The 27,873-nt window shown below is 40.5% G+C and overlaps 2 protein-coding genes across 4 annotated transcripts in view; one reads left to right on the top strand and one right to left on the bottom strand.

Moving 5' to 3' along the window:
* Nucleotides 1-27,873, bottom strand: part of DOCK8 (dedicator of cytokinesis 8) — a 193,897-nt gene that overhangs the window by 81,626 nt on the left and 84,398 nt on the right. For both annotated transcript variants that reach the window (XM_040417106.1, XM_040417107.1), the window contains 4 exons: nucleotides 7,971-8,088; nucleotides 4,498-4,568; nucleotides 1,969-2,107; nucleotides 1,789-1,890 (listed from right to left, as the gene is read on the bottom strand). In XM_040417106.1, the coding sequence (XP_040273040.1) occupies nucleotides 1,789-1,890; nucleotides 1,969-2,107; nucleotides 4,498-4,568; nucleotides 7,971-8,088 (430 nt within the window). The remainder of the gene's footprint in view (nucleotides 1-1,788; nucleotides 1,891-1,968; nucleotides 2,108-4,497; nucleotides 4,569-7,970; nucleotides 8,089-27,873) is intronic.
* Nucleotides 8,164-27,280, top strand: LOC120989183 (angiopoietin-related protein 3-like). Of its 2 annotated transcripts, none has more exons than XM_040417109.1 (5): nucleotides 8,164-8,212; nucleotides 20,610-21,299; nucleotides 22,181-22,291; nucleotides 23,615-23,717; nucleotides 24,396-27,280. In XM_040417109.1, exons 2-4 carry the CDS (start codon nucleotides 20,829-20,831, stop codon nucleotides 23,681-23,683), a joined length of 651 nt encoding a protein of 216 aa, XP_040273043.1. In that variant the 5' UTR covers nucleotides 8,164-8,212; nucleotides 20,610-20,828; the 3' UTR covers nucleotides 23,684-23,717; nucleotides 24,396-27,280. The 2 variants fall into 2 exon arrangements, with proteins under 2 accessions (XP_040273043.1, XP_040273042.1); XM_040417108.1 differs by lacking the exon at nucleotides 8,164-8,212 and adding an exon at nucleotides 18,517-18,608.

Below are 27,873 nucleotides of genomic sequence, written 5' to 3'. Positions count from 1 at the left end.
GTAGGGGTAAACTAATTTGCCTGTATAGAGCATAGCAAACGACCACAACCAGCCTCTGCGCTACAGGACAGCTCCGTTCTGAACGCCACATCCTGGCAAATCTGTGAGTACAATTTGGTAAATTCTGGATTCACGCATGCAGTTTTGATGCAATTTTTGATGCAGGCTTGTAAAGCCAGGAGTGAATGCTAAAGAATAAAATGTTGGGGTGGAGTTACACGTTTTAAGAAAAAGAGGGCGTGGTAAGGAAGGGGTGTTGATGGGCCCATCGGTCCTGGGTCATTCTTCATTATTTATTTCAGAAACTGATGTAAATAATGATTGAAATATATGACACCTCAGTAGATTTAATTCCGGCGCACGGACTGCCAGAGGTCTGTGCCTTATAATAAATTACATGCCTCCTCTGGCCTCATCAAGACCTGCGCAAGACCTGGGCTGCAGACGGTGGTCTTGATTAATCAGGGCCATAGTGTTATTAAGAGAAAAAATAAGTTTTGTAACACAATTATAAATTAAATGCACAGGTTTTTTTTCAATAGGCTTCTTTACAGGAAGAAATGGCAGAAAAAAGGTCATATTAGACATGAGGGACTATTTTTTTACAACTGCCCAAAAAAAATAAAAAACGTGCAAAAAAACCTTTACGTCTTTATACCCTTTTCCCCCATTATCAATTCCTGACTTTGTCTCAAAAAACTGCATGTTTAAATCCAACCTTAAAAAATGCTTGGTACCTGTGTAAATCCAAATAAATGAGAACTCCACATAGGCCCCTTTCACACGGGCGTTGCGGGAAAATGTGCGGGTGCGTTACGGGAACACCCGCGATTTTTCAGCGTGAGTGCAAAACATTGTAATGCGTTTTGCACTCGCGTGAGAAAAATCGCGCATGTTTGGTACCCAAACCCGAACTTCTTCACAGAAGTTCGGGCTTCGGATCGGTGTTCTGTAGATTGTATTATGTTCCCTTATAACATGGTTATAAGGGAAAATAATAGCATTCTGAATACAGAATGCATAGTAAACTAGCGCTGGAGGGGTTAAAAAAAAAAATTAACTCATCTTAATCCACTTGCTGGCGCTGCCGGCATCTCGTCTGTCTCCTTCTGTGCTGAACAGGACCTGTGGTGAGCATTCATTCCAGGACCTTTGATGACGTCACTCCGGTCATCACATGATCCATCACCATGGTAAAAGATCATGTGACGTACCATGTGATGACCGGAGTGAGGTCCTGTAACTGTACTTAATGCTCACCACAGGTCCTATTCAACAAAGGAGACAGAAGCAGATGCCGGGCTACGCGATCAAGTGGACTAAGGCGAGTTCAATTTTTTTTTAACCCCTCCAGCGCTGTTTTACTATGCATTCTGTATTCAGAATGCTATTATTTTCCCTTATAACCATGTTATAAGGGAAAATAATAATGATCGGGTCTCCATCCCGATCGTCTCCTATCAACCATGCGTGAAAATCGCACCGCATCCGCACTTGTTTGCGGATGCTTGCGATTTTCACGCAACCCTATTCATTTCTATGGGGCCTGCGTTACGTGAAAAACGCACAAAGAGGAGCATGCTGCGATTTTCACGCAACGCACAAGTGATGCGTGAAAATCACCGCTCATGTGAACAGCCCCATAGAAATGAATGGGTCAGGATTCCGTGCGAATGCTGTGCGTTCACCTCCCGCAACGCATCCGCGCGGAAAACTCGCTCGTGTGAAAGGGGCCTTAGTGTGAAATCTGAAAATCTGACCCTTCTTCTGGAAAACATGTTAGATTACCTCTGGAGAGTGCATCGAGTAGTTTGCAGGCAGCTTTTCAGTTGCCACAGGGAGGCAGTAAAGTCCAGTCTGAAGCCGATCATTTATCAAGATTGGCAACCACTAAGGAAGAAAAGCCCATGAATGTGCATAGCATGTAACATTAAAATGGAGAAACTTGTTTTGGCCATTCTCACTTACAGAATATCCAAGGACAGTTTCTACAGAAGTGGCAGGTTTCTGCTGGCAGCTAATATGATAGAATGTAAACAGGAGGTGATGCTTTTCTGTAAGCTTTGCAGGTAGTTTAATTTTTATTTCTTCATAGAAATCAGGAGCCCTGAAATCAAATAATAAAATACCTGAATTCATTAAATGTAATACAGGTGAAACGCCAAAAATTAGAATATCGTGCAAAAGTCCATTGATTTCAGTAATGCAAATTAAAAGGAATTGCATTAATGCAGCTTAAAATTAGAATTTTGTGAAAAGGTTCAATATTCTAGGCTCAAAGTGTCACACTCTAGTCAGCTAATTAACCCATACCCCCCGAGCAAAGGGTACCTCAAAATTGTGACTTTGGGGTTTTATAAGCTGTAAGCCATAATCATCCAAATTATAACAAATAAAGGCTTGAAATATCTCGCTTTGCCTGTAATGAGTCTATCTCATATGTTAGTTTCACCTTTTAATCGCATTACTGAAATAAATGAACTTTGCACAATATTCTAATTTTTCGAGTTTTACCTGTATACACAATAATGCTACACATAGTACAGAAGTCTAAATCTTACATATACCGTACATCTCATACACTACTTATTTTCTATTGCTTAAATAGTACCAACATATTCATCAGTGCCCAGTAGACAATATAATAAATTACAGTGTATGTATTAATATAATATTCAAAGGATACTCTTTAGGCCTCATGCACACAGCTGTATGTATTTTGAGGTCCAGAAACTGTCTGTGTTGCATCCACCTTTTTTGAGGAGTGGTTCAATCTTCGGTGGCCAAGAATAGGTCATGTTCTATTTCTTTGCGGAACAGACATACGGATGAGGAGAGCACACGGATCATCCATACCACAGATGGGTCCGCAAAAAATGTGTACCGCAAACAGAAACGATTGTGTGCATGAGGCCTCAGGTATAGGTGAAAGTATACTGGTATAATTGGAGGTATTCTGATGAGTATAGGCGCAGTATCACTGAACAAACTAATTACCGTTAAAACGTCACTTTTATTAATGATGACTAAAAATATTCCCACATTAAAAACCAATAAATACATATATATTAAAAATGTTGCAAAGGAGGCAATTATCACAATATAGGGGTATACTGTTATAGGCATCAGTAATTACCACAGATGTGGTTACTCACTGTACATTGGACCTCAATAGTGGAGGGATTTCATTCACCAGGTCACACTATGGAGGTACTTGGATACCAGATGCTGCAGCGCTATTCAATGGATCTTTAAACCCCCTGAATGGTTTATAGATCCACTGAATAGCGCTGCAGCATCTGGTATTCCGGTATATTTTTAGTCATCATTAATAAAAGTGACGTTTTAAGGGTAATTCGTTTGTCAGATTTACCCAGTTGTGATATATTTGTATTTTCATAAGTTTTTGAGTATAGGTGCAGGTAAACTCAAGTGCTGCAGGGCAGACATACTCTTGGTTTATGGGCGCAAAGTAGAGGTGCAGGTTAACTCATGGGGTATGGAGGCATGTATAGTTATGGCATGTAGGTACAGGCATAGTGCAGGTATACTTCTAGGTGCATGTATAAGCTAGTGGTATTAGTATTGATACAGTCAGAGGGTACTGGTGTAGGTATACTGACATGGTACAGGAGAAGGTATGTTTATAGGCGTATGTATACTCATAGGGTAAAGGGTCTTTATAAAATGTTCATCATAGGACCCTACTAGGGGTCTAAAAATGATGCATGCTAAAATAATACACTTTTATGCTGTATGGTCTTCACGGTACTTGGGATTCACAGATATCAAATACGGTGTTCACGGCTTGTTGTGGACCATACGTACCTCTGTGTACCTTGAATTTTGCATATAAGTCCACAGATATTTTTTTCCCTCATGGATTACAGGGGAGACAAATGTGAAATACTCCACAGCACACTATATTATCAAGATATTCTTCTATTTTCAGAATTACCATACCATGAGGCTGTAGTTTGACTATTCTTTATCTACACTGAATCTACCGGATAACCTTCTCTGGCCTAGACCGCTCCCTAACTGGTGATCTGCCCGGTGACATGGCACACCTCAATTACACAGAATGTTCCAGAACGTTGTTGACCCTGTTAGATGGATAAATATTTTCATCATTTGTTCAGACAAGTCTTGCCTTTTAATTAAGACACTGAACAGTTCAGTAGTAGAAAACATTGGAAAATATTCCTTAATGAAAAGATCTTATTTAAGTTTGCTCTTGGTGGCTTGGCGTGTTCCCCTATGAGCACAATTTGTACTGTGGCAAACACAAGACTTTCCACAGTGAGAATAAGCACTGCAGGGCATTTCAAGGCCATGCAATTTTTATTTTTTTCACATTGATTTGAAAGATGCCTTGGGAAAGATAGGTTCTCCCACAATTATATTCTCTATCCAGTCAAGCCCTTTTTCTAAAGCACACGTCATAAAAGGCCAAATTTTCCAGCGATATATAAGGAAAACTTAACCGCCACTTACTTGTTGTGATACGTGATAGCAGTGCACACCTCATCCAGGAATTCTGGACCATTGGACTTCCCATAAATCACCTACATTGTAAGAAGATATCAGAATATAATTAACTGTAGTAAATCGTATTTTCACAGATTGTTTTCAATATTTAAAAAAAAATTATGTTTACCATGCATCTATAAAGGAAGCGTCTTATAAAGACAATGCCTGTCCATAAGAGCACATAGACATCATACAGGGGGTCCTTTTGTATGATCCAGACCGGAGAGCTTCTCACAGAGGACTATGACTCTACTGGGCTCAAACCATCCATGTATTTTAGTGTCGACTATTTATTTGGATGGGGGCATGTAATACTACATTTCCCCTCTAGTGGGCACTGCAGAGGAAATGGCTAACAAAACAAGAGCCATAACCTTTTTACTTTTGCACTCGCATAGCTGTGTGAGGGCTGTTGTGAGTCAAGTTGCATTTTTTAATTACACCATTTAAAGGGGTTGGCCACTTTCTGGCTACTTGTGACCAGTGTGTAAGATGAGTATATGACACTTACAGGCCTTTGCTGACTGTCTGTGCTGTTTGCTTTGATTTCTCAGGCCATACCCACTTGTAAGGCAAATCGTATGTGCTGTCTGCACAATATACCTGTCCATAAGTTAGCCACTGATGGAGGGTCAAGTGACCAGGCAAAAATAACTCTTGACACATCACTCAGCCTTCTCCACTGACATACACCACATCTGCCACCTGTACTTGCCCTGTTGGGAGTTTAGTTCAGGTGTACTATATTTGAATGGAGGAGACTGAGTGATCTGCCTGGTGACATGGCCCTCCATCAGCAGCCATTTTATGGAGAGCACAAAAAGCTTGGCCATCAAGGGAGAATTCCTTATGAAATATAGAAAATGGTGCAGTATATCAAAGAATATATTAGTAAGTGCAATATAGTCATCTTACACATTGGTCAGCAGTAGCCAGAAAGTGGCCAACCCCTTTAATTCACCATATTTTGTACTGAAAAACAGCAAAACATTCTTTGTGGGCTGAAATTGAAAAACAAAAATGTAAAACTGCCATGATTTTTTTGCTTTGTTTTTACAGTGTTCACTTTGCACCAAACATGATATTACAACTTTATTTTGCAGGTCAATATGACTGTGGAAAATTGGTGTAAATTAAAGGGAGTCTTTCACCTTATCTGAGCGTTTTAGACCGCTCAGATCAGGTTATAGACTCTTTGACCCTCATTACAATGTTACCTTTGGTTTCTGTGTCCCTCATCCAGATATATAAAAAAAATACACTTTTTAAACGTATGCAAATGAGCTTCTGAAGGTGCCCAGGGGCGGCGTTACTGGGCGATGTGCCCAGAAAAACACACCTCTTTCAGCCCTCTGGCCCGCCCTTCTGTCCTATTATTAACTCCTCCTCTGCCTCCAGCCGGCAGACATCACGAGCGGCAAGAGGAGAAGTCAGGCTGGGAACTGGCCCGCCCCAGACTTGGGTCTTCAACACAGTGAAATACAGATATCCCTCAAAGGAAGGAAAACAGAGCAAAGGGGTGTCCCCATTACAGAGATCACCAAATCCACCATATTAAGTGGCCCCTATGTCAAGATCCCGCTCTTTTACAAGCTTTAAGGATGTGACGGGGAAGACCTAAGCCAGTTATCAATCCACAGACAGCTGTTTCGGGGTCTTGCCCCTCATCAGTGTGGAGTAGGATTCTGGCTAACCGGGAGCAATGTCTGTGGATAGATAACTGGCTTAGGTCTTCCCAGTCACATCCTTAAAGCTTGTAAAAGAGCGGGATCTTGACATAGGGGCCACTTAATATGGTGGATTTGGTGATCTCTGTAATGGGGACACCCCTTTGCTCAGTTTTCCTTCCTTTGAGGGATATCTGGCTTTCACTGTGTTGAAGACCTAAAACTGGGGCTTCACAGTTATTTTGCATATTACTGTTTCCCAGGGAGCTTTGCACTTTGGATTACTGTGTTGAGACTCTTAAATGAGGCTCCACAGTGTTTTCTGTAGCTGGTCTCTCTAAGATCAGCTATTGTTTTGTTTGAGTTTGTTTCAAATACATCTGGCACATCAGTTGTAATGCCAGATGTCAGGTTGAGGACAATGTAACATTTGTCATATGTCACAAGTGTTATATTGTCCTCAACCTGAATCTTAATACCAAGGCAAAGTGGCATGCCCCAATTAGGGTTGTTGCGGGTATCGAAATTTCGATACGCAATTGATACTTTTGTCCCGGTATCGATACGATACCGGGATTTCCATTTTTTCGATACTGGGCTGCGCAGTCTAGTATCTCTGAACATGAGCACGCTGCTGTCAGCGCCCTCATGTTCCCTCAGCAGCACGGGGAGAAGGAAGCCGTCTCTCCCTCCCCCTGGGCTGCTGCCACCAATGAACGGAGAGAGGGGCGGGCGCACTGCGCCACCAATGATAGGACTTTTCCTGGGTCCAGACTTTAAGTATTAGGCTACACAGAGCGGCGCCCAGAGATGTCCCAGCACTTACTATTATTCCTGGGCGCTGCTCCGTTTGCCCGCCGTGCCCCATTACAGTCTCCTGCTCCATATGCTAATTACTATCGTAGCAATGGGGAGGAGACATCAGCTTCTCTAGTGGGCGTTCCTTCTCCCTGGCTGTAGCGCTGTCCAATCGCAGCGCAGCGAGAAGGAACGCCCACTAGAGAAGCTGATGTCTCCTCCCCATTGCTTTGATAGTAATTAGCATATGGAGCAGGAGACTGTAATGGGGCACGGCGGGCGAACGGAGCGGCGCCCAGAAATAATAGTAAGTGCTGGGACATCTCTGGGCGCCGCGCTGTGTAGCCTAATACTTAACTAAGTCCAGACCCATATAAGTTCGTCTAAGTCCTGGCTGCCATAGTCAGCTCCCTGCTGCCCTGTGCACAAAGCCCAGGGCAGCAGGGACAGGGTGAGGTCCTATTCACCCTCTATCAGGGTGAATAGGACAAGTGATGAAAAGATCCCAGGTTCTAGCCCCTAAGGGGGGAAATAGTTATTAAATAAAAAGTGTAAAAAAAAAAATATATTAAAGTATAAATCACCCCCTTTCCCAATTTCACATATAAAATATATAAATAATAAAAAAATAAACATATCACATATCGCCACGACCGAAAAGTCCAAACTATTAAAATATAAAAAAAATCTATGCGGTGAACGCCAGAACAGAAAAAATAAATAAAAACTGCGCGATTCTCCATTTTTTAAAATGCAGAATGCACGTGGCTTTTTTGGTTTATTTTTTCGCGTGGTATCTAGTATCGCAATACTTTTTTATGGTATCGAAATCGAATCAAAAATTTGGTATCACAACAACTCTAGCCCCAATTGCTCCCCACAGCTACGACCCTGGGCTAGGTGGGTAGGTTGAAGAGTGTTTGCTTCCTGTGTGTCTTCCTTACTTCCTTTTTGAATATAAAGAAGGTTTACCGGCAAAGCGTTCTTGGCATCTTCTCCACACATAAACTGTATTTTGATTGTTATATTTCTTGCAGATGAAAGCCGATTTGCAAAATTTAACCTCTGTGGATACACGTACAGAAGGTTTCTGAAAGACAAAATCAAATAAAAGACGAGTAAATGATTAACTGTAAACACGTTTTGGCGAGTATGAATACTGCTGATGCTCAGGAATCAGTCAATGTGACTCCACTCAGACTCTTGAAACAAAGGTATGTCTGCAGTTAGTAGCATCTGTAATGTTTATTTCGAGTAGACACCAGGAAGACTTCCAGCACATATTTCTGTAGGGCCCAATTGACCTGATTTATGCCAAAAGATTGGCATACCTCGTTGGAGCCGACTTTAAGTCTATTTCTGAATGGCTGATTCCAAATAAACTATTAGATCTTATTGATGATATGAGTGTAATGATACATTTTGTTGCTATGGGTGGATTTTACTTGATGGTCTTTTATATGCTTTTCTTAATCTAAAAGTACACTGAAGTAAGATGCTCCAAATTTATTACGAGGCACAGCCTCTTAATAAATTTGTTGCACCTGTGCACAAATATAGCAAATCTATGCCTAGGAGCAGGTGTAGATTTATGCCATGATTTACATCAGTTTAATGGTGTAAATTAAAGGGGTATTCCAGGATTTTATTATTGATGGCCTATCCTGAGGTCCAACCCCTGCAGAGCAGCTGTTTCAGGGTAGCTGCAGCTCCGAAAGTCAATGCCAGAATTACACAGCTCTGTCCATTGTGTAGTGGATGAATCTGGCTTCTACAGTGCTGCTTCCATTCACTTGGATGGACAGAGCTGTGCAGTTCTGGCACAGACTTCCAGTGCCAAAGCTACTGCAAAACAGCTGACTGGCTGGATGTGGGGTGTACACATTTATTTTATTTTATTTTGCACATTTGCACTTTAGTTTAATTAGAAATATTTAGGCGGTTTATATTCTTCACACATTTTTCATTCCTCGGTTGAGCTTTCCACTATGGAGCACCGACGTCATCTCTGCTGGGCACCGCTTTGTTCAGAATGCACACTTCGGGCAGCGCTGTTGTCTTTCCAGCAGGGGACGCCGCTTTCCACTGTGGAGCGCATTCTTTGGTTACAAGGCAGGTGTTGCTTTGAATGCTAGATTTTCGATGTCATTGTCGGTGTGTGTTTATATATCTATAATATTTGCAATTTATAATGATTTGTGCATTCGGTGTGGTTAGGGTGTATTGTAACACTTTTTTCTTTACATATGTTTTTTTTGTATATATGTTTGGTTGGAATTGCCTGATCGCTCCTTCCTTGCATGCCAGGAGGGGAGATTAGGTTTACTCATTTTATTACATACACCTGTGGCCTCCTTTCTCATGGGTCTTGAACTCCTTTATATACTGATTCATACTCCCAGAAGATGCTAAGACGAAACATGCGTTGGGGAGTGACTCCTCTCCCTCCTTGGCTGGTACTATTTATGTATATATATATTAAGATGTGTTTTGTACTGGCTTTTATGTCCTGATATTAGAAGATGGAATAGAGGACACCTTCATTCCCATAGTTTGGGTCCTTTACTTCTTGCTGTATTATATACTTTTGACCTTACATGTTGAGGAGGGGTCTTTACCTGTCTCTGTGTATGGATTAGGCCATGTTTTTATATTTATTATACTAGCAGAAGGACCCGGCTTCACAAGTGTATATTTAATCTATTTCACTTAATGTTTGTGTGTGTGTGTGTCGTTAAAAGATAGACAGTATCCCCCATAACAGTTAACTCCACAGCCCCCACTCCTTAACACTGACCCCCCCACAGTGCCCAGCCTTCTTAAAATGGGACCTTCACAGCAGCCCGCCCCTTTAACAGTGAGTTTCACAGCACCCCACTCCCTTGACAGTGACCTCTACAGCACCCCGCCCCTTAACACTGAACTCCATAGGAGACCGTCCCCTTATCTGTGTCCTCCACTGTAGCCTGCCCCCTTAACAGAGACCTCCACAGCAGCCTGCCCCCTTAACAGTGACCTCTACAGTGAACGCCCCTTTAACAGTGACCTCCACAGCAGCTGCTTCTTCAATGGTGGCCCCTTCCCACTTTAACAGTAAACTCCACAGTGCCCGCCTCTTTAACAGTGACCTCCACAGCAGCCTGCCCCTTTAATAGTGGCCCCTGCCCCATTAACAGTGACCTCCACAGCAGCTTCCGCTTTAATAGTGGCCCCTGCCCCTTTAACAGTGACCTCCACAGTGCCCGCCCCTTTAACAGTGACCTCCACAGTGCCCACCCCTTTAACAGTGACCTCCACAGCTCCACAGTGACTTCCACAGTGTCTGCCCCTTTAACAGTGACCTTCACAGCACCCTGCACCTTTAATAGTGGCCCCTGCTCCCTTAACAGGGACCTCCACAGCGCTCTGCCCCTTTAAGGCTAGGGCTATATTACAACATGTGTCGTGCGACATTTTGTTGTACCAAAGTCGTGCAACAATTTTTATAATGATAGGCTATGGTGTCGCACTGCGACATGCTGCGAATGCGACAAGACAGTCGCAAATAATTCATCCAAGATGGATGCATGTAGCAGTGTAGTTGTGCCCTATGTGTCGTGTAGTCCTAGTCTAAAGATCACCTACAGCAGTGAAGAAAAATGGCTGGGTTGTTATGGAAACCTGGAGTAAAACTGTGTGTCTGTGGAGACTAAGGGCCTGCGAGCTTCTATTGGCTGATAAGGGACATGTGACCGTGTGTATGGCAGTTGGGATATGAAAAGAGAGACTTGCAGGCTTGTATTGGCTAATGCAGGTAATTTTTTGGGAATATCTCAGGAACGGTACGTGCTTGAGAGCTGTGACCCCCACAAGATTTCTTTCCAGGTAGCAAGGGATGTGTATACCAAGTTTCTTTGAAATCGATAGTTGTGTTTTTGAGTGATATATATAAAAAGAAGGACGTATATACTGTATGTATATCTGTATGTATGTCTGTATGCATGTATGTATGTATGTTCCGCGATCACTCAAAAACGCAACCATCGATTTCAACTAAACTTGGTATACACAGTCCTTGCTACCTGGAAAGAAATCTTGTGGAGGTCACAGCTCTCTAGGACATACCGTTCCTGAGATATTCCCAAAAAAATGCAAATATGGCACATCGCATGACCTACATTAGCCAATAGAAGCCTGCAGGTCTTTCTCTTCATATCCCAACTGCCATACACACGGTCACATGTCCGTTATCAGCCAATAGAAGCTCACAGGTCCTTAGTCTCCACATACACACAGTTTACACCAGGTTTCCATAACAACCCAGCCATTTTTCTTCACTGCTGCAGGTCACATTTAAAGGGGCAGGACGCTGTGGATGACACTGTTAAGCGAGTGGAGTGCTGTGGAGGTCACAGTTCAGGGGGCAGGTAGGGTAGCCATTCAGGCCACCCTCAAAAGACGGACTTAAAACCCCGCCCCCGAGACCCGCTAAACCACACTCAAATTAATTCAGGTCACACCCCCTCCCACTCCGCAGCAGACAGGGATTGAAAAAATGAAGGTAAAAATCAACTTCTGTCAGCTTCGTGGGAGGGAGGGTGACTTTCTCCCTGCAGCTCACGCTCAGACAGCACAGTGCTGTCTGAGCGTGAGCTGTTCAAAAGGACATCCCTGCGTGAGATATTCACAAAAAATGCATTAGCCAATAAAAGCCTGGTCACATGACCCTTATCAACCAATAGAAGCTCACAGGCCCTTAGTCTCCACATACGCACAGTTTTACACCAGGTTTCCATAACAACCCAGCTATTTTTCTTTACTGCTGTAGGTCAGCTTTAAAGGGGCGGGGTGCTGTAGATGTCACTGTTATACTGAATACTGTCGATATCTTTTAATGACACACACTAACAATAAATGAAATAGATGAAATATACCCGTGCGAAGCCGGGTCCTTCTGCCAGTTATATATATAGATTGACTAACTATAAAGATTATTTATTTGTCTTTGATAAGTGGTGTACCATTTAGTATGTTTTTGTAGCAGATGTACTTTGTAATGTACCCATAAGGTATATAATTTATAGACTCCTTTTTGTAGATTGGTGTTAAGATGAAAAACACCTTTGATATCTACCTTCTTAAAAGGTGGCTTTGGCAATTTCTAATGTGCAATTAAAAGGTCAAGGAATTACAATTACATTAATAATGCCGTAACCTAGGTTCAGCATACATGTGGCAGTGTATGCTACAAAATCAAAAGTATGGTATTATACAATGAAATACAAATGGATAGATAGAATGAATAATGGCTTAGAATGAATAATGGCTTAGAATGAAAGGATGTTATACAGTATTTCACTCAAATCCATGCACGCCCAGTGATGTAATAGCAGCAGGTTTTATTTGCATAGCATATTCAGGCATGGAGTGAAGGTTTGCTTTCTTGCCAAGCAAGGCAAAGTTCAAGGCATGCTAGAACTCTGGTAAATCCCCTCTAATCAGCATCCGAGAACCTAATGCTGAGACTTCTACTCCCACACAAAGCTGTCAGTGTAGGCAGCACAATGCTATCACTTCATCCTCTATTTGGCTCACGGTGAAGCTTTTATGCAACTTATTTGAACCAGTAAATGACATCAATAAAATTAAAAAAGTAATTGTCTTAATGCTAAGGGGGGAATTGCTATGTAAGGACTTATTCACATGTCAGTAATTGACGTCCATGTACTGTCTGTGTTCTCCCCTGACAGCACACAGATGGATTCAGATGTACATCTTTTACTGTGAAGCGCTGGTTTACTGGAAAAAGGATGAAAGCATGCACTACTTTATTCCGTTTTTCAGGCAGAAAGCCCAATTTATTCAATTAGCCTGTGTTGCCATTCTTGTGTGGTCTCTGTTTTTCACTCATGCATTGCATAGAAAAATGATACAAAGTTTGTAAAAAAAAGACCTGAACTCTTAACTCTGAGCATGCAAAGATCCAGGGTGTTGAATCTGCAAAAGACACGGACATGTGAATAAGCCTCTAATCATTAGTTATGATGAATTTTCTTTATGTCTGGAAATTCTTAGAAACTGCATAACAAACAAATAGCAGAACTGAGAAGAATTGACTAGAGAATACCAATTATAGCACAGTATCCTCCAGGGACTGCTTATTGCATCATCGCCAATACAGTTTGCACTCCTCTCTCTACTGATGTCTATGGAATCTACAAAAACAGAGAAGCACTGCTTATTTGGCTCTTCACAGATTACCATTATCTGATGGGGGCGGGGGGGGGGGGGTAGTTGCGCTAAACTCCCTGCACCCCCATCGATCTGTAATTTTTCAGTAGTTGCTCCCATTGAGTACAATTGATGTAGCTATACACTCACCTAAAGAATTATTAGGAACACCTGTTCTATTTCTCATTAATGCAATTATCTAGTCAACCAATCACATGGCAGTTGCTTCAATGCATTTAGGGGTGTGGTCCTGGTCAAGACAATCTCCTGAACTCCAAACTGAATGTCAGAATGGGAAAGAAAGGGGATTTAAGCAATTTTGAGCGTGGCATGGTTGTTGGTGCCAGACGGGCCGGTCTGAGTATTTCACAATCTGCTCAGTTACTGGGATTTTCACGCACAACCATTTCTAGGGTTTACAAAGAATGGTGTGAAAAGGGAAAAACATCCAGTATGCGGCAGTCCTGTGGGCAAAAATGCCTTGTGGATGCTAGAGGTCAGAGGAGAATGGGCCGACTGATTCAAGCTGAAAGAAGAGCAACGTTGACTGCAATAACCACTCGTTACAACCGAGGTATGCAGCAAAGCATTTGTGAAGCCACAACACGCACAACCTTGAGGCGGATGGGCTACAACAGCAGAAGACCCCACCGGGTACCACTCATCTCCACTACAAATAGGAAAAGGCTACAATTTGCACGAGCTCACCATAATTGGACTGTTGAAGACTGGAAAAATGTTGCCTGGTCTGATGAGTCTCGATTTCTGTTGAGACATTTAAATGGTAGAGTCCGAATTTGGCGTAAACAGAATGAGAACATGTATCCATCCTCTGATGGCTACTTCCAGCAGGATAATGCACCATGTCACAAAGCTCGAATCATTTCAAATTGGTTTCTTAAACATGACAATGAGTTCACTGTACTAAAATGGCCCCCACAGTCACCAGATCTCAACCCAATAGAGCATCTTTGGGATGTGGTGGAACAGGAGCTTCGTGCCCTGGATGTGCATCCCTCAAATCTCCATCAACTGCAAGATGCTATCCTATCAATATGGGCCAACATTTCTAAAGAATGCTATCAGCACCTTGTTGAATCAATGCCACGTAGAATTAAGGCAGTTCTGAAGGTAAAAGGGGGTCCAACACCGTATTAGTATGGTGTTCCTAATAATTCTTTAGGTGAGTGTATAGTCTAGGTTTATTTCAGGAGATGGAGCTGATCGCAGGGTTTGATAGGAGTCTGACCTCCAACGATCAGATACTGATGACCTATCCTAAGGATAAAAAAGTCCTGGAAAACCCCTTTAACTTCAAAAAATGTTCATGCATAGCCACCTCTCAATTAATAAAAAAAAAGTTGTCACTGATGATCACATTAAGTTGGGATCTCTCACCTATTAGACATTTGTGTTATATTTTCTGAATATGCAATGAATGTGTAAGATGGGAATCCCACTCTTATTTCTATTTGCTCCTCAGTTGAATACTCTTATTACTATCTGGTATTCTTTGTAACCAGTCATTTCAGGCTTAAGAGAGGCTGACAGACTATTTTAGACTCAATGGTCACTTAAATGTAGGTTCAAAGTGAAACCTTCAATTAAAAAGATATTTGCATGGATGTACAGTGGTGCTTGAAAGTTTGTGAACCTTCAGAATTTTCTATATTTATGAATAAACTTGACCTAAAACTACATCAGATTTCCGCACAAGTCCCAAAAGTAGATAAAGATAACAAAATTAAACAAATGACTTGGTCATTTATTCATTTAGGAAAATAATCCAATATCACAAGTCTGTGAATGGCAAACGTATGTAAGCCTTTAGGCTGGGTTCACACCTGAGCGTATTCGATGAGCGCTTTTTACAGGCGTTTTTATCGGGCGTTTTTGAGGCGTTTTTGTATTTTGGAAACACGCGTAGTACGCCCGTTTGTGTAATTAATCCAATGAAAAACTGCCACAATACGCGCGACAATACGGCCCAAAGAAGTTCCTGTACTTATTAGGGGGTAGGGCGTTTTACAGCGCGTTCGTACGCGATGTAAAACGCTCAGTTGAGAACCATGCCCATAGGGAAACATTGGTTTTTGCCTGTTGAGCGTTTTACAGCGCGTAGGAACGCGCTGCAAAACACTCAGGTGTGAACCCAGCCTTAAGATTAGCAGATAATCTGAAGGTGAAATTAGAGTCAGGTGTTTCCAATTAATGGAATGACAATCAAGTGTGGGCAGGCAATCTGTTTTGTTGTAAACAACAGGGATCTATCAAAGTCTGATCTTCACAACACATTTGTGAAAGAGTGCCATAAACAAAGAACATTTCTGAGGACCTCAAAAGAACAGCTGTTGATGCTCACGAGGCAGGAAAAGGTTATAAAACTATCTCTAAAAAGTTTGGACTCCACCAGTCCACTGTTAGACAGTGTACAAATGGAGGAAATTCAAGACTACTTTTACCCTCCCAGAAGTGGCCGACCAACACAGACCACACCATGTGTGAGGTGTGTAATATTCTGCGAGGCCACAAAGGAACCCAAAGGTAACCTCTAAGCAACTAAAGGTCTTTCTAACAATAGCTAATGTTAGTGATCATGAGTAAACCATCACGAGGACACTGAACATCAATGGTGTCAATGGCAAAAAATAACAATTTTGTCTGTCTGCAGTTTGCAAACCAAAAAATATAACTTTTTGGTGTAAATGAGAAGCATTATGTTAGGGGAAAGGAAAACACAAAAACCTAATCTCATCTATGCAGCACTGTGGTGGTAGTAACATGGTTTGGGCTTGTTTTGCTGCATCTGGGCCAGCACAGCTTGCCATGAATTCATGGAACAAATGATTCTAAAATTATACCAGCAAATTTTAATGGAAAATCAAAATTATTAGACATGTTTATTTATTTATTGAGGAAAATGATCCAATATCACATCTGTGAGTGGCAAAATATGTGAACCTTTGCTTTCAGTACCTGGTGTGACCCCCTTCTGCAGCATTAACTGCAAAATGTTTCCAGTAATTGTTGATTAGTCCTGCACATCGACTTGGAGGAATTTAGGCAATTCCTTTGTACAAAACAAATTCCTCCCGTAAACTGTTTGCTGTTTTCTTCTACAACATTTCTATTGGAATAAAGCCAGGACTTTGACTTGGCCTTTCCAAAACCATTCTTCAACTATTCTTTAGTATAATGATTTGTGTGCTTAGGGCCGTTGTCTTGCTGCATGACCCACATTCTCTTGAGATAGGCTACATGCACACGACCGTATGTGTTTTGCGGTCCGCAAATTTTGGATCCGCAAAAAAAACGGATGACGTTCCGTATGGCATTGTTTTTTTTTTTTTTGCAGATCCGTTTTTTTTTTTGCGTATCCATTGTAATAATGCCTATCCTTGTCCGCAAACTAGAAAAAAATAGGACATGCACTATTTTTTTTTGCGGAGCAACGGAACAGACATACTGATGCGGACAGCACACGGTGTGCTGTCCGCGTTTTTTGCGGACCCATTGAAATTAATGGGTCCGCACCCTATCCGCAAAAAAAACGGATCGGACACGGAAACAAAATACGGTCGTGTGCATGAGGCCATATTATGAGATTAATTTATTTGATTAGGTTATCTTCATCTACTGTTAGGTCTTGTATAAAAATATGATGTAGTGTTAAGTCAAATTTATGCAAAAACATAGAAAAATATGAAAGGGTTCACAAACATTCAAGCACCACTGTTCTAATGCTATTAAAGGGGATAGGTCATCAGTATCTGATCGGTGGGGTCTGACACCTGGGACCACTGTTTGAGAAGACACCGTCACTCAGCAGCTTTGTCTAGGCCATGTGAGGTCACGTTCATTGGTCACATGGCCTAGGTGCAGCTCAGCCCTATTGAAGTGAATGGGGCTGAGCTGCGATATCAAGCACATCCACTGTACAATGTATGGTGCTGTGCTTGGTGACCTGAGAGGTAGGCTGCAGGATTTTCTGCCATTCCTTTCTGAAGTTTTTCACAAGCTCTTTCTGTCAGATTGGATGGGGACTGTCAGTGGACAGCTTCAGCTTTTTCAGCTTTCTCTAGCTAATTACTTAGTTGGGTGGGGTGGCCTGCTCTACGAAGAGTCCTGATTGTCCCAAACTTCTTCCCTTTAAGAATTATGGAGGACACTGGGAACTTTCAGTGCAGTAGAATTTTTTTTGTACTCTTCTCCAGATCTGTGCCTCCACATAATCCTGTCTCTGGACTCTACATGCAGTTTTTTTCTCATCATGGCTTGGTTTTTGCTCTGATAAACATTGTCAGCTGTGAGATCTTATATAGACAGGGGTGTGTCTTTCTAAATCATGTCCTATCAACCGACTTTACCACTGGTGGACTCCAATCAAGGTGTAGAAACATTTCAAAGAAGATCAAGAGAAATGGGAGCGCCCCAGAGCTAAATTTTAAGTGTCACAGCAAAGGGTCTGAATACTTATGTCCATGCGATATTTTAGTTTTTCCTTTTTAATAAATTCACAAACATTTCTAAACTTCTGTTTTTACGTTGTCATTATGGGGTATTGAATGCAAAATGATGGGGGAAAACCTTTTTTTTTATTTTAGCACAAGGCCACAACATAACAAAATATGAAAAAGGTTAAAGGGTCTGAAGACTTTCCAAATGCATTGTATCATGACCATCTTTCATCTGTGCTCCATAATGTTATTCTTGCAACCGTCTGTTATACCTTTACGTCCTATTGTAAGTTTTGGGTATCTGAATACTGGGAGACACTGGGAAAGTGACGTACAGCTCTGCAACTTTATGTAAGGATTGGAAAAGTGCTGGATAGTTTTGAAATCGTGCTTAAATCACAGGAAGCATTCAGCTTAATCCTTGCAAAAGCAATGAACACTTCAGCCATGTGGAAATCAGGCATGTTTAGAGCAAGGATGGACTGGCTCTTTACTATTCAATTCTATTCTGCATTGGAGCTGTATACACAATAGAGATTTGCAATTAAAGTTTTAATTGAAATTGTTTTATTTTGTATTTTAGATGGACTTAACTCTACAATGGATAGAAATTATTTATATCCCATATTTTTCTAAATAAAAACTCACAGTACCTGTACTTCTGTAGCTAGGTGTTACTTAGATCGAACAAACTGTCAAAGTGAAATACTTGAAAAACAGTAATAAAGGTCAAAGATAAACCCAAGTGCAAATATAAACTGTGCTGTTTTCAAATTCCAACTCTTATTTTAAAGTTCATTTTGCAAATGTAAACTAGATTTCCACCTATGTGTACTTTGGTCTACTGAGCAGGACACTACTGTATGTAGTAGGGTGCACAAGAAGAACAACGAAAAAAAAGGGCGTCACAAGCAAAGTCCCAACTTTTGCAAAATTAAAGAGGGTAAGGATTGTATACTAGAAAAAGGTTTATATATATTATAGGTCACCATAGAATGTGCTGTGGGGTTCATCTGAATTTGTACATGTTCAGGGCTTTTACTACTGTATCTTTTGACTAGCTTTCTAATCATTTAGTTGCAACAGTGTACAGGGATGAAAAAAAAAAACTAATGTTGGGTCATTATCCCCTAGTACTTCATAAGGTTTTTTAAAGATGCTGCATACTTCCGCTATACTTATCAGGGGTCTTTAACAGCTGATGGTAGTGGTCCCCAACCTTTTGTATATGGTAAGTCACTTTCAAATATGACAGGTAGTTCAGAGCAGAACTATTTATTAAACATTATTATGATCAAGTGATATGTTTTTGTGTCTAGTTCTAGCAGTGCTTTACATCCCTGATGCCACTGGGGGGGAGGGAGGGTGAAGTGAGTTGGGGATCCAGAGCTACTGCATGGGAAAACTAGAGTAAGGCATGGTACCTATACCTATTAAAAGGGGCTTTCCAGGAATAAAATACTGATGACCTACCTTGAGAACAGGTTATCAATATCAGATCAACTCCGCTGTCTGAAGAGGCCACAGCGCTCTGTTGAGCGCTGCAGCCTCTTCCTAGGCCAGTTACGTCACACTCATTGTGCAAATAAGTCCCTTTCAAGTTAAAAGACCTGGGCTGCAATACCACGCACAGCCACTATACACTGTGCTTGGTATGCTTCGAGAAGGCTGCAGTGCTTGTTTTCCATCACATTATACACAGCTCATTTCCATGGTTACAGACCACCCTGAAATCCATCAGTGGTGGTCGTGCTTGCACACTATAGGTAAAAGCATCAGCCTCTCTGATGGCCAGTATGATGGCAGTGCACATAGGCTAGTGCTTTTTCCTATATTGTGCAAGCATGACCACCACTGATGGATTTCAGGGTGGTCTGTAACCATGGAAACGAGCTGTGTATAATGTGATGGAAAAATGAATCCAGCCAGCAAAGGAAGGAATATGGAGAATAACAATACATTAGTAAGTGGCTTGTATTAACTTTCTAAATGCCATTTACTGAAGTGAGACAACCCCTTTAAGCTACTGTATAAAATACCTATTTTTGTTCCATCAATCGCTGATTTTCCGGGGGAATATCTGTACTTTTTATTAATATTTTCCAGAAAAGTAGCAGAATGACTTCTGTAAATGTAAATGTGCTATTGTATCATCACACCTTGCATAATGACTTAACAGTGACTTTATGAATGCACTGTATTGTTCAGTTTTGCTAACTATAAATGCTGAAAATGTGGCAACAGAAAATGACACAGCATTTGTGGGTGAAGGAAATAGCTCATGTGGGAAATTCCAAAAGTAACATGTTCACTATGAAGTAAGGTTATGCATTTAATAAGGGGGTGTCGAAATTGTGCTAAAAGTTTAACTCACTATTTGCTATAGTCCAACAGGGCAGGCAACAGCCTGTTTATGAATAGATATATAGATAGGAGATATAGGGTGGCTAGAAAAACAGTCAGACATATAGATATGAGATAGATAGATAGATAGATTATAGGGTGGATAGGTAGTTAGCTAGACAGACATAGGGTGACTGCACACACACACACACACACACATATATATATATATATATATATATATAGTAGATAGATAGATACAGAGTGACTAGATAGATAGATAAAGGGTATATATATATATATATATATATATATATATATATTAGATGGATGGATAGATAGACATAAGATAGATAGAAATAGGGCAGCTGGCTAGATAGATAGATAAACAGACATACATACAGAGAAGAGAAAGCTCTAAAACAAAAAGAAAGAAAGCAAGAAAAAAATGAAAGTTGATCAAATTAAAATGTCAAAAAATGAATAATTCCTAAAATTAAAAGTATCTGGTTTTGTCCTGGATGTTAGCAAACAATCATCTACTGTAGAACTTGAAAAGGAACATTTTACTCTACTTGTTGTCTCCTCCTCTTTACTTCAGATACAGCATGGTACTTCCATTCTTACCGAAGTGTCTCTGTGACAGATGTTTTTTTAGCTACACTCAGGACAGCTGCCATCTGCTAGCAAAGAGTTAAACTGTGGAATTTACAGCACACTGATTTTGCCTGTCTTGCTGTCTGCTCATAGAATAAGATCTCCTGCCTGAGGAGTAGAAGGACCAGACCGATTTCTTATTTTGTGATCTACAATTCAGTAAATGTACACAATGAGAAGCACATTTTCTTTGCTTTACTCACTGTGTTTTTTAGCTCCACCAATTCAGGGAGCTCGAGCAGAATTGAACTTATACCCTCAAGATGAAATCAGACTACTCTCTGAAGGTCTTCTCCAGATTGGGTCAGGATTAAAAAGGGAATTCAACCATACAAAGCATCAAATCAAAAGCATTTTCCAGCAACTTCATAACTTTAATACATCACTGGCAAAACTGTCTGGGCAAGTAAATCAAGCGACTAAACTTGGAGAACAACTGGACCAAAAAACAAGAAACTTTGAAGAAAATGCTAAGATGTATGAGATGCTTGCAGAGATTTCAGAAGAACTAGCTAAGCTGAAGGAAGAAGAAGCTTCACTGGACAACAAGATCAAGCCTTTAGAAAACAAGATCCAAATTGCTCTGGATAAAAGGAATGAAAGGGAATCTCTTCTCAATGCATCAGATATTCTGGTATGTATTCATGATCAATGATCAATTATCAAAGATGGAACCTTTAAATGGGTCTTCAGGCTCCTGATACTGATGACCTATCCTCAGGATAGTTCATTAATATCTAATCGATGAAGGTTTGACACTCTGTACCCCCTCCAATCTGGTGTTACCTGCAGTCTCTGGCACTGGAACTCACTTTTTTTAATGGAACAGAAAGAACAGCTCCGTTCAAAGTGTAGTGGCTGTACTGGGTTACCACTGAAGTGAATAAGAGCTGACCTGCAGTAACCCGGCCTGGCCACTACACTTTGAAAGGAGCTGTGCTTCTTGTTATATTCACATTACTATTTCCAGTACCAGAGGCTGCTGATAACAGTGGGTATCGGTAGGGATAGGGTCTGTTGGACCCTCACCAATCGGGTCCTGGAAAACCGCTTTAAGACCAGCGCATTCTTCTCAAATACCAAATGAACTTCTAATAGTTAAAAGGACCATGACAAATTTATGACCATTCTATTAAATTCTATTCAGGAGAATAGTTTGACTTCAACCTGTGTCATGTAAATGAAAATTTTATTAGGATGTTTGATAACAAAATAAGGGGAAACTACTTTGTAATCCAGAGCTTTGGGTTGTGGCATGCATTTAGGCATACATACTGTATTTTATATTAGTGTCTTCTTGGTAAAGAAGCTGGTAGAGATGGCAATAGATAAAGTACTACCTGTACAAATGAGCAACGTATTACATACCCTAGTAGTACTTCGCTGTATTTCAGTTAGACTACAGTATGCATATCTGCACTACTCAATGAAAAAGTAGAATAAACAGTACTTTAGTGTCTGATTTGGGGTCTCATAGGTACCTAGAATATTCAATGCTAATTTTCTTTTTGATAGGCATCAATTGAAAGGCAAAACATGCAAATTCTTTCCCTGCAAGCAATAGTGGACAGTCACCAAGACAAAATCAATTCCCAAGAAGATAAAATTCAAAGATTACAAAAGAAGGTAATTGTGCAACTGAAATATGGAAATGATGTTAGATTTACTGGTAAAAACATGACATTTTTCCTTAGCCCTCACTGATACAGCCGGGTTACATGTAGATTACTAGAAATAGCACTCTTGAGTGGCTTGTTATCTTTTATGTACATGAGAGAAAGCTCTTTATTTTATGTAAATGGTTCCTCAACGGCTAGAGTTCAGGAAGTGGGGGAAGGGGTCCATGAATTTGTTAAGACTGACTTTTTTGAAATGTGGAAGTTTTACTTCTGAATGTAGGCAAACAAACAAGGCATTGTCAGATCATCACACCATAAATCGTATATACAGGCGAAACTCGAAAAATTTGAATATCGTGCAAAGTTCATTTATTTCAGTAATGCAACTTAAAAAGTGAAACTAACATATGAGATAGACTCATTACATGCAAAGCGAGATATTTCAGGCCTTTATTTGTTATAATTTGGATGATTATGGCTTGTAGCTTATGAAACCCCAAAGTCACAATTTTGAGGTCCCCTTTGCTCAGGGGGTATGGGTTAATTAGCTGACTAGAGTGTGACACTTTGAGCCTAGAATATTGAACCTTTTCATAAAATTCTAATTTTAAGCTGCATTAATGCAATTCCTTTAAATTTGCATTACCGAAATAAAAGTACTTTTGCACGATATTCTAATTTTTCGAGTTTCACCTGTATGTTCAAACAAAATTAAGGCTATATACTACTGAAAAAATAGCACATTTTCTATACTTATTAGCTCAGTGGCTGAAAAACAGCACTTAGGGTTACTGCACCTGATGATTTTAGTGGCATGTGTGAGTTAAATAAGTATGAATACTTAAAAGATTTACCCAGAGACCGACATATTTCACTTTTACAACCTGTCTGATAGGATGCTTGGTTCTTTCCGCTGTTCCCATTCATCTTTTTGAAGACTGAATGCAAAAACCACATTCAGCATTGGGGCCTTGGAACCCCTTATTCTTGGTGTTGGTGGCAGATCACAAAAATAAGATATTCATGAGAAACTTGTCTGCAAATCCTGCCTTTTTGAACCAATGGTGTCCATGGTGACTATATCATACACAGGACAGGAATACAATGCAGGGCTCTGGGCGCTAACATGAAAACTCTGTAGCCACTCACTGCAGAGTCAAAAGCCTCGATGACTGACTACCTAGAGGAATCCAGTTTGCATACTATAGCACATCCATAATATAACATTTTATTAACTCCAGTTGTCTATTGGATGGCAATTGTCCATATGAAAATGTCAGCAAATTATACAAATGCCGTACATTAAGCATGGTTTAATATTATCACACAGGCCCATTCAAGAAAAACAAAGTCCAAAAAGAGACGCAATCTAGGTGCTCGGGAGAACAGTCAAATCTGAGTGCCATATATCGCAGATGGAATTACCTGCTACAGTAAGTGTTCTTCAAAGATAAACTTTACTGCCATTTTTCTTATTCTAATATATAATATATATATATATATATATATAAAAATCACAAATAATGCAGCAGCACAGTCAGACGTTGTGCACTGGGTGCAATTCCTCACAGAGGCCGGCCCCTCCTCCAAGATATATACTTATCAAATGACGAGGCAGCACTTCCAGCTTTAGGTGGTAGGGTGAAGCTATTAAAGCTGGGATTAAAGTTTTGGGGTCTTCACCCTACCACCTAAAGCTGGAAGTGCTGCCTCGTCATTTGATAAGTATATATATATATATATATATATATATATATATATATATATATACATACACACACACACAAATGAAAAAATCACCAGCAGCACCATCCAAAAAAGGGGGAAACGAGTGCAGAGCCCAAGTATGGGAATAGGTGCTTACCCACTAGTATAGAAAGAAAAATTGGACTGCACTCCTGTAAACTTTCAAAATTGTCAGTGAAGAAACTTTATTCACCCATAAAGTGGCACGGAGCGACGTTTCGGCTCATACATGAGCCTTTCTCAAGCGTGTATATATATATATATATATATATATATATATATATATATATATATATATATCCCCTTTACTTATCAAAAATCAGTACTCACACTAATACATGAACTATTTTGTCTCTTTGTTACAGCTCAGACTGGAAGATCGCATAGAACTTCAATGACACGAAGTGGGAGCACTGCCCATCTTTGTCACACTACTAGAGACTTTTTAGCTTTATGAAGAACTGAGCTATAATTTATTTCTCTGGAACTTCCTGCAATGAATTTACAAAGCTGGACAACTCCAGTGCTTTATTCTAACTAGATAACCCATCGGTGTTCTCTTCTCTGCATGCTTTATTTCTCCTCAGTAGTTTAATTCATTAGACCATGAATCACTGGTGACTCTTTTCTTTCTAATTGGAGAAAAGTGCATTCCGATCACCTGTGTAATGATACATGGTTCAACGCTGGTACGCCTGGTAGCTTCAAGGTTGGTAAAGAGAATGGTGACAACTTTGGATTGATAAAATGGGTTGCGGCTAAGCTTGTTGCACATAATTTTGTAATTAGAGTAGAATATCTTCGGACAGCTACATGCCTTTTTTCAAAGTTACTGATCATGGTCGCTTGACTACATGGGGCATTAACAAAAATAGGTACTGATGCAGCTTTTCAGGCAACTCAGAAGTATAAAGTAAACCTTATTAAATGTTGCAAAATGCCAGAAAGAAGTCTACTGACCATGTAAAGTTGCATTTCTTAAGTATGTATTGGCCGCAAGCAGTATGGCTGCACTACATAATCATATCTACTGAAAAATGGATGGAGATGGACTCCTGTCTGACCACAATCCAGGAAGGTTACTTGATGTTGAATTGATCACAAAACGGAAGGATCTCCCTGCAGCACATACTCATGATAGGTCTCCAATGCATAGTATTGGAAGTGGACAATATTCTAATAGTTTAAAACAGAATAAGAGAGTTGTTGAGGCAACAGGCTAAAGGGTTATTGGGGGAGAGGGAGCAGTACCTGGTGTTTAGTCAACTGAAAGGCCAACCATACATGGACTCCTGGAGTTCCAAAGGGGGCCCAGAACACAGTACTCAGGCTCTGTCATGTCCATATGCCCTAATAATCACATAGATGGGGATTTGTCCAGCAGGGTCAACCCCATTAAAAACCATACTGGGATAATATTATCTCAGTATGAATCGGGTCCCAGTTGCTGGATCCTCAGTTACTGGTAAATCTCTTTTAAAAAGCCCCTGTTCCCTCCATGACAAAAACAACGTACAATTTACTTTGGTTCCCAAACCTCCAACACACAGAAATGTTCAAATAAAATAAAAAACTGTGTTTTTGCATTTTCTATGGTAAGCTCTGCTCCCTTGTTTGGGAAGAAATATATAGATGTCACATGGACTCCAGATACAACCACGTCAGTACATCCTTCAACAGATAGACCGCACTCATATTTACTGTTATCACAGATCTAGACTCCTTTATTGTTCTACTGAACCAAACATGGACTGGGTTTTTCTGCTGTAGTACGAAGCCTTATTAGGCTACAGACACCTAAAAACGATCTTAAAGGCATTGTCCAGATTTAAAAAAAAAAATCCATTCCCCTATACAGCAGTACCTGTAAAGAAAGCTATATTTAGTTGCTTCACTGATGTGGCCACGTGTGCCGCTGCAGCCAATGACTTGCCTCTGCGATGACGTGTCTCCATACGACACGAGACCCATCAGTGACGTCACCACTAAGGCCAGTCACTGGCTGCAACGGTGCACGTGACCCCGTTTAATCCAGTGAAGACAGCCCGGTAATATGGAGCTGGAACGTGGCAGCAGGAAGCAACTAAGTATAGCTTGAACCACATTAATGTATAAAAGGAAGAAAATTATCAGTTTTAGACTGGATGAAATCAGATGGCTCTATTGAAAAAGCAATCATCTATACAGACATTTGTGTATAATCTATGAATTATCATATAAAGAAGAAATAGACAAATTAGATGCAAATAAATGTGAATTGCTACAACTGTTCTGTACACAAACACATACCGTAATTTGGATCATTCAGAAAAAACTATTGCTACAAGATGAATGAGTTATTACTCTATTTGCCCCACAGTACAGAGCAGTTTTACGGTGTAATCCTTCACTAAAAGTAACTTAAACCACAAAAACACCCAAGACATAAAAACAAAGAGAGGAGATTTACCCTGCGCATATATAGTGTACAATTTTTTAAAAAATTATGTTATATGGATCTTTTACTTGCGCTTATGTCATTGTTTTTTGATCCACAGAATATAATCCTTTACTACAATTTCAACATACAGTAAAGCCCCTTAAGCTCCAAACAAATCGTGTGTGTAGATGTGGAATCATAGTGCTGCTGCCAAGTAGGGCGAAGTTCATAGAGCTGCGTGCACTTTTCATCTTCCTCCTGCACACATTTAGTTCCCATTCAGCAGATCTCAGGCATGCAGACAAAGCACAGTATCCAGAACACTAAACAATACTAAAAAGGGAGACTTTTGGTATACATAGATTAATCGCTCTCCAGCCAGGAAACATTTACTGTACTGTGACCTCAGTCTGCAGAACACATTTCCTATCTTCTTGTAAAAGATATAGTTAACTATAATTATACTTCTCTAGCCAAAGGTTACAAAATATTAGGGTCATTAAAAGTAATGGTTGCATTTCTTCATTGCACCCACAACACTGGCAGCTGAGGTTCGTGTTTAAAGCCATGTTCACACAGCCAAAATCTGATACTGATTCAGCAGAGGAAAACAGGCATATTCCACTGCTAAATCCACATTCAAAACACCATCAACAATTTCCCATTGACCTCAATGTAAAACTCCACCTTGTACACACAACGTAAAATGGTGGAGTTTTTCTTTAGGCCCCTTTCACACGGGCGAGATTTCCGCGCTGGTGCAATGCGTGAGGTGAACGCATTGCACCCACACTGAATCTGGACCCATTCATTTCTATGGGGCTGTGCACATGAGCGGTGATTTTCACGCATCACTTGTGCGTTGCGTGAAAATCGCAGCATGCTCTATTTTGTGCGTTTTTCACGCAACGCAGGCCCCATAGAAGTGAATGGGGCTGCGTGAAAAATCGCAAGCATCCGCAAGCAAGTGCAGATGTGGTGCGATTTTCACGCATGGTTGCTAGGAGATGATCGGGACCCGATCATTATTATTTTCCCTTATAACATGGTTATAAGGGAAAATAATAGCATTCTTAATACAGAATGCTTAGTAAAATAGGGCTGGAGGGGTTAAAAAAAATAAAATAAACTCACCTTAGTCCTCTTGTTTGCGCAGCCTGACTTCTCTTCTGTCTTCTTCTTTGCTGTCCAGGAGGAAAAGGACCTGTGTTGACATCACTGCGCTCATCCTCATGGCGATGGATCACGTGATGGACCATGTGATGAGCGCAGTGACGTAATCACAGGTCCTTTTCCTCCTGGAAAGCAAAGAAGAAGACAGAAGAGAAGCAGGGCTGTGCGAACAAGTGGATTAAGGCGAGTTAAATTATTATTATTAATTTTTTAACCCCTCCAGCCCTATTTTACTAAGCATTCTGTATTAA

This window comes from Bufo bufo, chromosome 2 (genome assembly GCF_905171765.1).
Source record: "Bufo bufo chromosome 2, aBufBuf1.1, whole genome shotgun sequence".
In the NCBI taxonomy this organism is placed as follows: domain Eukaryota; kingdom Metazoa; phylum Chordata; class Amphibia; order Anura; family Bufonidae; genus Bufo; species Bufo bufo.
The sequence above is the reverse complement of the archived record's forward strand: the minus strand, read 5'-3'. Positions and strand labels throughout refer to the sequence as shown.